The sequence below is a fragment of the Cricetulus griseus genome, chromosome 2 (genome assembly GCF_003668045.3).
Source record: "Cricetulus griseus strain 17A/GY chromosome 2, alternate assembly CriGri-PICRH-1.0, whole genome shotgun sequence".
In the NCBI taxonomy this organism is placed as follows: domain Eukaryota; kingdom Metazoa; phylum Chordata; class Mammalia; order Rodentia; family Cricetidae; genus Cricetulus; species Cricetulus griseus.
This window is the reverse complement of record NC_048595.1, coordinates 237,060,308-237,074,658: the sequence shown is the minus strand read 5'-3', so window position 1 is coordinate 237,074,658 and position 14,351 is coordinate 237,060,308. Positions and strand designations below refer to the sequence as shown.

General features: G+C 37.4%; 1 protein-coding gene across 3 annotated transcripts in view; it reads left to right on the top strand.

Moving 5' to 3' along the window:
* The window catches only part of Ascc3 (activating signal cointegrator 1 complex subunit 3), a 321,774-nt gene that overhangs the window by 286,315 nt on the left and 21,108 nt on the right, over window positions 1-14,351 (top strand). For all 3 annotated transcript variants that reach the window (XM_027402943.2, XM_027402942.2, XM_027402944.2), the window contains one exon: window positions 9,478-9,702. In XM_027402943.2, the coding sequence (XP_027258744.1) occupies window positions 9,478-9,702 (225 nt within the window). The remainder of the gene's footprint in view (window positions 1-9,477; window positions 9,703-14,351) is intronic.

Sequence of the window (14,351 nt, the reverse complement as noted above, 5' to 3'; positions counted from 1 at the left end):
CCAAAGGCAGGGGCTGACGGAGCTCCCCTCTGCACTCTGTGGGGGCTAGAATAGCCCAGCAATCTCAGCAGAGTCAGGATCCCAGGGTCCTCTGGGACCAATTCAGTCTCCCTGCAGATCCCAGGGCTCGCTTTTCTATCTTATTGAGAACTCTAGTTCTTTGCCTATTTTTAAATGGCTTATATTCTTGATATTCAGTATTTTTAGTTCTTTGTATATAATAGATAATGAACCTACTGTTCGATGTATAATTGATCATTTTTTTCACATTCTATAGTCTGCCACTTTGCTCATTGATAGTGTCCTTTTCTGTACAGAAACTTTGTAGCTTCATGAAGTCCATTTATTAGTTGCTGGTCTAAATGCCTGCACTACTGTGAAACTGTTCAGAATCTTGTTTCATATGCCAGAGTTCAGACATATTCCCTACTATATCAGATTTGAGATATCTGATCTAATGTTGATGTCTTGATCTATTTAGAGTTGAGTTTGTACAGGGTAATAGATATGGACCTGTTTTTATTCTTTACTTGTAGCCATCCAGTTTGATTGGCACTGTTTGTGGGAAATACTGTTTCTTCTCCAGTGTGTATTTGGCTGGTCAAAAAACAAATCAGTGTTGGTAGATCTGTAGTGACATCTAGGTCTTCAGTTTTATTTCATTGATCAATGTGTCTGTTTTTTATGCCAATGCCATGCTCTTTTTATTATTGTAGCTCTGTGATACCTAAAATCTGGAATGTTGATATAAAAGCAGTTATTTGATTATTCAAGATTGTTTTGTCTGTACTAAGTTTTTTGATTTTTCATATGAAGTTTAAGATTTTTAATTCCTATGAGGAAATTGTGTTGGATTTTGATGGTTATTGAATTGAATCTGTAGATTGTTTTTAGTTGGATGACTGTTTTCACAATATTAATCCTACTGATCCACTTTTCTATTTTCTGATGGTCTTCTTTAGTTTCCTTCCTTGGTATCTTAAAGCTTTTATTGAGCAAATCTTTCACTTACTTTAAGCAAGTTAAAGTTATTCCAAGTTTCTTTAATGTTACTGTGAAAAGTGCTGTTTCCCTATTTCATTCTCAGTGTGTCTGCTGCACACTGAAGTTAGATAGAAAAATTATAAATAAGGAAAAGAGCCCAAGAGAAGGCACAAGAAACAGAGACCCACTCATTCACACTCTCAAAGAAACCCCCCAAAAAGAACACTAAACTGGGAGATATAACATACATGCAAAGGACTGGTGCAGACCTAAGCAGGCCCTGTCTATGTTGCCTCAATCCCTGTGAGTTTTTTGCTCATGTTGATATAGAGGGCCTTGTTTTCCTGATGACTCCCATCTCCTCTGTCTCTTAAACTCTTTCTGCCTACTTTTCCACAGGGTTCCCTGAGTCCTGAGTGAAGGGATTCTATGGAAACATCCTATTTAGGACTAACAGTTACAAGACCTCTCATTCTCTACATAATTTCTGGACATGGGTCACAGTATTTGTTCCCATGTGCTGTACGATGAAGCTTCTCTAGTGATGGCAAAACAAGACACAGATCTGTGTGTATAGTAGAATGTCATTAGGAGTTATTGCTAATTTATGTTTTTAAGAATGGTTTATATCTAACCTCAAGTTCTTGGTCACCAAAGCAATGTTAGACATGGGTTCCTCCCTTTGGAGTGAGCCTTAACTCAAATCAGATATTGGTTGGTGACTCTCACAAGCTTTGTGTTATAGCATAGCTTTCAGGTGGGACCTCATTGTTGATCACAGGGATGGTGGCTGGCTTGATGATATTTCTCTTTTGGTAGTATGAAGACTACCTTCCTGTAACAAAGAAGATAGAATGTAGGGGTGAAGGATTTATGTAGGCACAAGCACTACTTCTCCATGTTGGTGTTGTATTCAGCAATTGGGGTATCACTGTCATTTTTTAGAGAACAACCATTATTCCTGGCAATAGCCTGGGTTGTTTGAGGGTTCCCATGGGACCCCTTTGTTCAACAACGCAATTAGGTATAACCCAATCTTGGGTCTGGAAGCTTCATTTTGTAGCAAGAGGTAGCTAAGTGGGACTCTGATACTTTTATTATGAAAAAGTGTTAGATATTGTCAAATGCCTTTTCTGCATCAATTGGAATGACTATGTTGTTTTGTCTTTTAGTCTTTTATGTGGGGATTTTATGTTTATTGGTTTATATGTGATAAACCATCCCTGTATCTCTCACAGTGAAGCCAGCTTAATCATGGTAGTCTTTTACATGAGTTCTTGAATTCAGTTCACGAAGGTCTTATTGAGAAGTTTTATATCTGTATACAATAGGGATATTGGTCTATAATATTCTTTGTTTATTTGTTTTCATATCGAGGCAATAGTAGCTTTGTGTAAAAAAAATAAAGTCATTGGAAATACTTCTTGAATTTCTGTTGCCACCATCTGTGGCCAGACCCACAGGACCCCAAGACCTACTTAAGAAACCTCTAGAGTCAGTCTTCTTCACCATCCTGCTAGCCTATCACCCATCCTACCCATTGCACTGGAATCTGAACTGTAAAACACAGAGTGGCTCCAATACTGAAAACCAAGCATCATTCTGCTTCACAACCTGTCAAATTGGGGTAACTGCAACCAAAATACAAAATGCCTACCCAAATAAGGCAAAACAAGATATCCACACCAAGAAACATCACAAGTACTGTAATTCCAGGAGCCTAGATCCCGTCACAAAAACGGAAACATGAACAACCAAAATAATATGCCTCCCCCAGGAACTAGCCACCCCTATTTTGACATTCCATGAGAGAAGCAATTTAACTGAAGCACAAAGCCAAGAACTCAAAATAGCTCTTATAAATATGTTCAAGGGCCTTAAAGAGGATATGAGTAAATATCTCAATGAAGGCAGTAAAGACACATGTAAATGAAATAATGACATTTCAGGATATTAAAGTAAAATTTAACAAAGAAATAGAATAGCTAAAGAAAAGCCAAACAAATAAAACTGGAAATGAAAAACTCGGTGCCAGTTAGGAGTCCTGGGCAGTCTATGGGTTCTCTAACAGTAGAACCAGTATATATCCCTAATACACAAATGGACTTTGGGAGCCTGTTCCCTATAGAGTGATACTATTTCACTCCAGATACATGGAGGAGGGCCTAGACCCTCCCCCAAATGATGTGATAGACTTTCCTGATCCCTCATGGAAGGAATCACTGTCCTTGGGGAGTGGTTGGGGGGTGGGTTGGCGAGGGTTGTTAGGGGGCATGGGAGGATGGGAGGGAGAGGAAACAATGGAGGGGATTGATATATAAAATGATTGTTTCTAAATAAAAAGGAGAAAAATGAATCGATAAATAAGCAAATAAATATATAAGTAAAAAAAGAACTCAAGTCAAAAATCTGAGAGGACGCCTCACCAACAGATTGAAAGACATGGGAGAGAGAATTTCAGTTCTTGAAGGCAACAGATTGAAAGATATGGCAGAGAGAATTTCAGTTCTTGAAGGCAAGGTAAAAGAAATAGCTCACACAAAGAAAATGTTAAATAAAAAAAAAAGAATTGGACACTATAGCTAGAATAAACCTACAAATTATATATATAGAAAAAGGAGAAGCAGTCCAAGTCAAAGGCACAGAAAATATTTTTAGCAAAATCATATAAGAGAATTCTCCTAATTAATGAAAGAGATACCTCTTGAGGCACATAAGCATATAGAACACAAAATAGAACGGCCAGAGAAGAAACTTGCATGATACGTAGTAATCAAAACATGAAATGTAAAGAGCAAAGAAAGAAAAGGTATTTGTACTGCAAGAGAAAAGGCCTGACCTTTCAGTGAATATTCTGAAAGTCAGATGTTCTGGACGAATGTTCTACAAGCTCTGAGAGACACAGCCCAGACTACTATACCTATCAAAACTATCAGTTGAAGGGGAAAGAAAACCATTTCATAACAAAAACAAATTTAAGCAATTTCTATCTACCAGTTAAGCTCTACAGAAGACTCAAGAAGGAAAATTTAAGTCTGAAGAGGTTAGTTACACCCTAGAGATCACAGGAATAAATATTCCCAGAGCAGATAATCAAAAGGGGAAAATACTATAACAACAAAATAGCAGAATTTACTAAATACAGCTCAATAATAATTCTGAATGTTATTATTAATAACTTAGTAATAATTTATTACTTAATTGAGAATTGTTATTATTGTTATTCCCAATTCTTTTATAAAAAGACTAAAGACGTAGATTGGATTAGAAAACAGAATCCATCTTTCTACTGCCTCCAAGAAAGGACAGATAATTCCTTGGGCTAAAGGGATTAAAAAAGGTATGCCAAGCAAATGGGACCAAGAAGCAAGCAGACATAGCTATTTTAGTATCTGATAAAATAGGCTTCAATCTAAAATGAATCAGAAGATATAGTGAAGGTACAATATGACCACAAAAAGGAAATCCAACAAGAAGAAGTAATAAAACACAGTGTTATTCAGCTTCATAAAAGGATCACTATTCCATCTAAAATAACATATTGACCCTTACCCAGTGATAGTGAATGACTTCAATACCTCACTCTCACTAGTAGAAAACTCATCCAGAGATTTACTAACCAGAGAAATTCTGGAGTTAAAAAACATCATATGAACCTAACATGCATCTGCAGAATATTGCACTCAAAACACCAAAAAATACACTTTCTTTTCAGTAGCTCATGAAACTTTCTCCAAAATGGACCAAATCTTAGGATACAAAGCAACTCTTGCCAGATACAGAAAAATGGAAAGAACATTTTTCACCCTGTGTGACCACCATGGATTAAGGTGGATATCAACAACAGTAAAAATGGCAGAAAGGAAACAAGCTCACGAAAGCTAGACAACTTACTACTGAAGGAAAATTGGATAGAGACGGAGATCTAGAAAAAATTTCAGTTGTTTTAGAATTTAATGAAAATGACAACACACCCAAACCTTTACTGTAGGGCACAGTAAAGGCTGTTCTAAGAAGAGGTTCACATTGAAAGAATTAGACATCTCATATTGATGACTTAATGGTAGACTTAAAATCTTTAGAAAAACTACAGGAAATAACACCCCAAAAGAGTGGATAGAAATAATCAAACTCAGGGCTGAAATCAATGAAATGGAAGCAAAAACAAAAACAATACAAATAATGAAATGAAGAGTTGGTTCTTTAAAAAAAAATTAACAAAATTGACAAACCCCCTAGCCAAATTAAAAAAAAAAAAAAGAGGGGATCCAAATTAATAGAATCAGAGATGAAAAGGGAGCCATTGCAACAAACACTGAAGAAATCCAGAGAACCATGAGGACATACTTTAAAAATCTATACTAGAGAAACCCTCAAAAACAGCTGACCTGACCAAGTGGGAGCACACAGACCCCAGTCATAAAACTGAATTAGACCGATTAGATAACTGAATTAGACCAGGATTAGACCGAACCAAGCCTTCTGAATGTGGGTGTCAGTTAGGAGGCGTGGACAGTCTATGGGATCTCTGACAGTGGAACCATATTTTATCCCTACTGCAGAAATGGAGCTCACTCCCTGTGGAGGGATACTCTGTCAGCCTAGATATACAGGGGAGGGCCTAGGTCCTTCCCCAAATGATTTGACAGATTTTGATGATTCCCCCATGGAAGGCTCCCTGGAGAGTGGATGAGGGGGGTTGGGAGGTAATGGGAGAGAGAGGGAACTGGGATTTATATATAAAATAAGATTGTTTCTAAATTTAAAAAAAAAAATCGTATTCTACCAGACTGGAAAAGAAATGGAGGAATTTCTTGTTATATTTGACTCACCAAAGTGAAATCAAGATGAATAAACAGTTTAGACAGATGCATAGCCTTAGTGAAATGGAAGTGATAATTAACAATCTCCCAACTGATAAAACCAGATAGATTCAGCACAAAACTCTACCAGACCTTCCAATACCTAGTGGCCTTCTTAAGACAGGGTTTCTCTGTGGCTTTGGAGGCTGTCCTGGAACTAGCTCTTGTAGACCAGGGTGGTCTAGAACTCACAGAGATCCACCTGCCTCTGCCTCCCAAGTGCTGGGATTAAAGGCGTGTGCTACCACCACCCGGCTTCCTTTTACTTTCTGTATGATCCATTTATCTATGTTTTATACAGGCCACATGTAGTTGAGTCATGCTTTATTATTCAGCTAATCCTTGACTGTAGTTATTTAACACATTCATACTTAAAATGCTTGTTGATAAGCTTTACATTTAAATGTATAGTCTAAGATGTTTGTTTCCTCAATCTATATTTTTCTTGTATAAAAGGTCTATATACTTCATCTATTCTTGGATTTTTTTTTTTTTTTTTGGTTTTTCTGAAGTTTTGGGGAAGGGAACAGAGCATGATTCTAAGATTATTTCATATCTTCTAGGTTAATTTGTTGGTTATACCTTGTGTTTTCCTGTTTTAGTTGTAATTCTTAGGATTTATAATATGTTCTTAGCTAAACAGTCCTGTCTTTAAATGATACTTTATTAGTCATAAAACAACCTTATCTTTCCATTTTTCTCCTACTGGAAATGCTTTTTAACCATCTAGTTTCCTTTGTTATGTGCTAGAAACTACATTGCATACATTATTTTTGTTTGGAATAATTGTCATTCCCTTCAGTGTCTCTGTTAGTTCTACAGTTTGTTAGTTTCTTGACAGTTTCCATAGATGGTTATTCTCCCTGTTGTAGACCCTGTATAGGTAATCATTAGTTAGAGACATATTTCACCTTCAAGAATTTTTGTAACCCCTATAAATCTTTCTGAGCGCTGCTCTGGAATTCAGTTAATTTACTTGGAAGCATGTTATCCCTTTAGATCTTGCTTTTATGAATTTTTTCCGGCACATTCAGTATAGTACTCAATGAACAGCTAATCATCCCCAGCATGACCATCTCCACCCTGTACTCTATGGACTGTGAATGTTTCTGCTCTTTGGGATAGGAATAAAAATTAGCCCATGCACTGTTTCAGTGAGAGACATTGGTCCTTGTAAAGTCTTACTGTTTTGTTTTTGTTTTTGTTTTTTAATGATTTTTTTTCTCCCAACTTTGGGCAGTTTCCCAACATACATTCTCTAGACCAGTTGTTCTCAAATTTTCTAATGCTATGACCCTTTAATACAGTTCCTCAGGTTGTAGTGACCCACAGCCATGAAAGTAATTCCATTGCTACTTGATAGTCTTGTGATAGGGTTGCCTAGACAGTATTCTGATGAACACTCAGGATTCCCTACCGATTCTAGAGCTCATATGCACACATTCTCCATTTCCCACCCTTGACTTGTAGCCATCTTCTCTAGTACTGATGCATAAATTTTAGCTACCATCATATCTGTATATTTACAACTCCATCTCAATTCAGGTAGTCTTCTTGTTGTACTTGGATTGTGCCTTTCTACACTACATCCTGAAAAGTATCTATCTTGTAAGCTAGGCAATAATAAGGCTCACCTAGTTTGTTTCCTAAATATCAAGTGTTCCATGATCAGCGCCTTGAGAGTCACTACTTCATATGCTTTGCCCTTTCCCTGTTAACCAAATGTTATCAAACCGTTTGGAACAGTCACAAAAAGACAAACATGGTATGGATTTTAGACATAGAACAAAGGATTACCAACCTACAATCCACACCACCAGAGAAGCTAGGAAACAAGGAGAACCCTAAGGAGAGACATGCATGGTCCTCCGGAGAAGGGGAAAGGGACAAGATCTCCTTAGCAAAAATTGGGTCCATCGGGGGAGGGGAAATGGAGTTAGGAGAAAGAGAAGGGGAGAGGAGGACATGAGGGATCAGGAAGGTTGAGTCAGGGGAAGAATAGAGGAGAGAAAGAAAAGAGATACCATAATAGAGGGAGCCATTATAGGTTTGAAGATAAATCTGGCAAATGTCCAGAGATCTACAATGATGACACCAACTGACAATCTAAGGAATAGTGGAGAGACTACCTTAAATGCCATTCCCCAATAATGAGATTGATGACTACCTTATATGCTATCCTAGAACCATTTAGTAGCTGATAGAAGCAGAAGCAGACACCCACAGCTAAACACTGAGCTGAACTCCTGGAATCCAGTTGCAGAGAGGGAGGAGTGATGAGCAAAGGGGTCAAGACGAGGCTGGTGAAACCCAGAGAAACAGCTGACCTTGAAGAAGGGAGAGCTCTTGGTCCCCAGACTGAAACCCGGGTAACCAGCATGGGACTGATCCAGACCCTTTGAATGTAGGTATCAGTGAGGAGACCTTGGTAATCTATGGGGCCTCTTGTAGTGGATCAGTACTTATCTCTAGCATTGGAATGGACTTTGGAAGCCCATTCCACATAGAGGGGTTCTCTCTCATCCTAGACACACGGGGGAGGGCTTAGGCCCTGCTCCAAATTACATGACAGACTTTGAAGATTTCCCCCATGGAAGGCCTCACCCTCCCTGGGGAGCAGAAAGGGAATGAGGTAGGTGGTCAGTGGGGAGCAGGGGAGGAGGGGGGAGAGGGAACTGGGATTGACATGCAAAACAAGCTTGTTTCTAACTTAAATTTAAAAAATACATAGCAAAAAAAAAAAAAAACCCACAAAATTAAAGCACATAGACAAGTTAAAAAAAAAAAAATTAACCCATCCCTAATGCCACAGATGGTGTTAAACTTTCCTATCAACAACAGTAGGCTGAATCTCAACTACATATTTGGAAAAATAAGATTCTTCTTTTACAAAAATATTCTAAGTAGATAAATTTGCTTTTAATAGAGCAGGCTACTTCCATTTAGGCTTTAGTCTCTATGGTGTCAGTCATAAACACCTATAGACACTTCTAAAGAAAAATCACCAATAGATGAGAATTTAGTGTGCAATAATTTGAGGATGCCCTGTTCTCTATCATTTGCTCACCTCACTGGTCCCATTCCTGACCCTTGTTCCAGCACTGCTTTGTTTGTCCCACTCTTTTAGCATGAAAAGCCTCACTTTTTTCACAAAGCATTTCCGAAACCTCTGGAAGAACTGGTTCCCCAAATTGAAAGACTCTGTAGTACCCTGTTCTTAGCTTATCATAGCATTCACTACACTTTATGGAACTAATTGTCTGTTTTCCCAGTAGGAACACAGGTTCTTATCTACTGTTATGGTCCCACTGCCATAATAACATGTAACACCTACTAGGTCAATTTTACTTTTTAATAACATGTGAGTATTCATTGTTTTCAAACTTTTGTTATGTATTAATGATAGTATTAAATAAACAACATTTGAAAGGATATGGTTATTTATATTTTTTATAACTCATGTTTTAAACATCCTCAAGTAAAGTATATTAGTCACAGCTAGGGGTGTGACTAAAGAGGTACGGTGCATGACTGGCATATGCAGTGCCCTGGGTTCAGTTCTCAGACCACAAATCAGTACATTAATTATTATGTTTCTGATCATTGAGTTGACATTTCTGTTGTTTTACAGGATGCAGAAGAATACACAGACTTGCCAGTAAGACACAATGAGGACCATACAAACAGCGAATTGGCCAAATGTCTTCCCATTGAATCAAATCTTCATTCATTTGACAGTCCTCACACCAAAGCTCATCTCTTGCTTCAAGCACATCTCAGCCGAGCCATGCTGCCCTGCCCAGATTACGACACTGATACCAAAACGGTCTTAGATCAAGCTCTTAGAGTATGTCAGGTATGACAGCTTCTCAGATATCCATATTTTAATTTTATTATAAGACTTTTTTTATTCTAGCATTGTTGAGAAACACCTGGTGATTCAAATCAATACTTTTCTAAGGAAAAACAAATATAAATACCTTATAAAGCCAGTTTCAGCCAGGTATGGTGGCACATGCCTTTAATCCTAGCATTCGGGAGGCTGAGGCAGGAGGATCTATGAATTTGAGGCCAGCCTGTCTATAAAGCAAGTTCCAAGGACAGGCAGGGCTGTTGTACAGAGAAACCCTGTCTCAAAAACAAAAAAAAACAAAAATAAAATAAAAAGCCAGTTTCAATCACATTTAACAAGAATGTATTGAAGGAGAAGTGTGTGCCAGGAACATTATGTACATTGAGTATATAGTAACGAGAAGCCATACTTTCATGTCTCAAGATGGCAAAGGCTAACAGTAAAAACATGTATGTCAAGGCAAGTTGCATGGCATACACCCAGTACTTAAGTAGCAGAGACAGGAGAATGTTGAGTTTGTGCTCAACCTCAGCTATATACAAAGTGGTGTCTACCCTAGTGAAATTATGTTTCTAAAATAGAGGGAGCAAAGTGGAATCATAGAGGGGGTGGAGTATGTTCTCAAAACAGAAGCAGTTACTAAATCTCTCCTGTAGGAAGTCACCTAGTCTACTTAGAAAATCAAAGTGGCTATTGAGGAAAAAAAATGGTTAGAAATAGCACAGAAACAGGTAGAAGTGGAGATTGTGGAGAAAAATAAGGTCAGCCTATTTATGTAGGAGCTGAAGCTTAGGGTGAATTTTAGACTTTACTATGAAGAAGGAAAGCTTTGGAGCTTTGATTCATTAGTGATATTAGTAATACCTATCAGTTTTCTCAAATATTCAATACTTCACTTGAAGATAACAGTAATATTCTCATGTTAACATAATTTTTATAAAGAATAATTACCTTGTAAATACACAAAAAGTAGTGGAAACTATGGTCCTGTTTCTATTTTACAAAATATTTTGATATCCACAGTAATAAATGTCACCTAGACCCATTTGTTTCCTTTGGCAATCAATATAAAGTGTTCATTGCAATGATGTTTCATTGAAAAACATATAAAAACTACCCTCGTTGTGATGTAATATATCATGAGTGTTAGAATCTAAAACCATGTCAATGAGGTTTCCATACCTTGAATGCTCTAGAGTGAGGCAAGGAATGTTGTATAGCATAGGTGTGGTAGATGAGAACTGTTTGAATCTTAAATAGCCCTCGGATAGCTTTTTGTAGGAGCTGGCTGAATGGGCAGGAATTTTTAGCAGGCAGGAGAAACTGAAGATGATTCAGGGTTTCTCCAGCAGAAGCTGCAAGAAAGAAGCTGACCTTGACGGGGGCGGGGGGGGGGGGGGGGGGGAACCACAGGGAATTTTGATATAATTTCTAACAGTTCTGTTGATAAATTCTATATATGTGAAAAACACCTGCATCTAGGAAAAGATCTAAGATGGCTTCCCTGAGAGATTTTACAGTACCCATATCTTGGTAACAGGTTTAGTGTTCTTTTTCTTTTCTGCTTTCTGCTTTTCAAAAATGCTTGAGTGTTTTATAGAGAAACTTCATTATTTGTTTTTTGGTTTTTGTTGTTGTTAGATTGTCTTGAGACAGGGTCTCTCCATGTAGCTCTGGGCATCCTGGAGCTCACTAAGTAGACCAGGCTAGCCTTAAACTCACAGAGATCCACCTGCCTCTGCCTCTCTACCTCTCCACCTCTCTGCCTCTGACTCCTGGGATTAAAAGCATATGACACCACACCCAACACATTTTTATTATTCAAAAGTGTTGCCATATAAAATAAAGTAAGCACAGAATATCAGAAATTCAGAGGGAAATAAGACTTTAACACATCAGTGTTTGGACACACTTTAGTAGCTAACACATGATCTGCTCATTTGTGTTTGCTATAGCTGTTTTTCATCCTTTCTACAAAGACAGTTAATGAACACTGGGGTCATAAAGGCTTCCATTTATATCAATCACAACAAAAGTAAAAATTACTGTATATACTCTAGTTCTTAAAAATAGCTTAAGAGATTCTAATTTGTTAATTGTTAATTGTATAATTATGGAATAATTTGGCCCTGGCTTAACCTTTGAAATCCTATTTATGATCATGCTAACTATAAAATGTAGTAAATGATGCTGATAAGCTATTCTTGAACAAGATCCCTGCTCTATGCTGTGTTGATGTACTCAGAGTCACACACCCTTGAAGAAAACTGATTTTACCCCTCCTAGCAGCTATGAGTTGTCAGTAGTTTCTTGATTAGAGATGGGACCTCTCTCTGCCTATTTCCTGTTCTCCATGCTGGGATTTTCCCTTTTGAACTTACTCAGCTCTTCCCTTCTTTTCCCTGCTCTTCCCTTCTTTTCCCTTCCCTTCTTTTCCCCTCCCCCTTTCTTCCCTTGGTTCTTGTGTCACAGTGTGAGTTCATAGGAGAATGAAACCTGTTGTGTTTGGAAAAATACTGTTTCTCTTGAGTCACATGCCACTTCTGGTCCTTACAACCTTTAAGCCTCCTCTTAACTTTTTCAGAAGATCTCCTTCCTGTTTCTTTGTGGGTCTGAGTTACTTCACTTAGGCTGATTGTTTTAACCTTCATCCATTTATCTGCATATTTCATAATTTCACTCTTAATAGCTGAATAATATTCCATTGTGTAGATGTACCACATTTTCATTCATTCATCGGTTCAGACATCTAAGCTGTTTCCAATTTCAGGCTATTATGAATAGAGCAGCACTGAACATGGATGAGCAAAGGTCTTGTAGTAGAATGTATAATCCTTTGGGCATATGCCCAAGACTGGTATATCTTATGGTAGATCTGTTTTCAGATACAAACTAATAATAATTTCAACCATCTGCATAAATGGAAGAAGGGAACATATAGTTGTATTAGGATGGTATAACTTTCTCTATTCGATAAGCTCTTGAATTTGCAAAGACCATTCTTTAAAAATTCACTGATACAGTTGTTGTTTCACCTAAAGATCAAAATAATAATGATTTTTATAACAACTTCTGATAAGGTAAATGTATGCCACATATCACATGGCTCAGTGTATTTTCTATGACACATTAATTCTGAAAACATAACATTTCATCTTCAATCTATTGTTTTCCTTTCTTGATCCAATCAATACAGGGTCTAATCTAGCCTAATGAGGTATGTCTCTAACTTTCTTAGTCCAGGCATGAGCCTGAAGTCCTGATTCTCTAGCTTCCACCTTAAGAGTGACAAAGATTACAGGTCTGTGTGCCCCCACTAATAGGTTGTTAGAGGTTGCAGTAGATCAGACTTAGAACCTCTGATGTATTATTACCAGTGCACTACACACCATGCTACACCCTGAGCTTCACAGTTGGCAAATATGCTAATGGATAAACAATCCATGTGTTTCTGCAAATATATGTCCCTATATTAGAGTATGAGAAGAGGAGAGAATAAAATGCCTGAATTACATTCAGTGTTACAAAAGGGAAAACAGGAAAAAATAATCTTTTGAATGAAAGATGGTAAATATGCTGGGTCTAGATTTCATTAGTAAATAATTCATTCATTACTGTTGTGGAGGTTACATGTAAAAATATTTCATTCAAATACCATAGAGGAAAGTGAGTGTGTTTACCCAGTGCTCACTAGCATGGGCTTGGTGAGCAGGAATGCATTGACAAATGTCATGGTTGAATGCGTGGCGTTTAGTCTTTTAGAGCTAAGTATAATTAGCAGTGAAAGTAGTCCAGGTATTACCAAGCTTCAATAGGAAGTACTTGGTGTAATCCTTAATCCAATACTTGCAAGAATGTTTTGATATTGCAAATGTTTGGTGAATCTGCTGTATTCTTAGTTAAATCCTTTCAAATGTTAAATGCTTCTAATTAGACAAAATGAGATTTTCGTTAAGTAGGTAGCACAATAAGTTTCAGAAGATCTCTCCAGATCATTTTGATAAAAGTAAGGTAAGTAAATTATACGTAAATAATATGTCTGCTTTGCAGGACTGTATCAGGGAATACTAACACTATGGGAGGGTGCCATAGCTAAGGCATACTGGGAACATCTAATAGCTGTAACCTTCCTGACTGGGAAGATGACTAGAGCACAGTGTGGCATGCGGGAGATACCTGTTCATTGTGAACAAATAAAATATGTATTTTGGCTTTTTCTTTCTAGTGGTAGGTGGTAGGAAGGAATATAATATATATTATATAAATATAATATATATATATATATATATATATGCCAAATTCTTGAATTGTCTACCAATATGTGTAGTCCATTTGCTATAGACATTGCCATGTGACTTTATCAAACTCATAAGAGACCTGGGTGGGGTCTAATTCAGACTGCTTTCTTAACCAGAAAGCCAAGGGCCCCTTCTTTGCATAGAAGCCTGGTGAAGGCTGGCTACTGGCTAAGGATTTAAAGCAAATCAATCTACATGAATTTAATCCTTAATGATGTATTCTTCTAAAAGAAAATAGTCACATTGCAATGGACATTCAGTCCAGATAGTCAGAGCTTCATCTTGTCTCTTCAGTACAATGACCCAAATCACCCTTGCTAGGGATGCACAAGTGTATATGTTTTATGGTGTTAG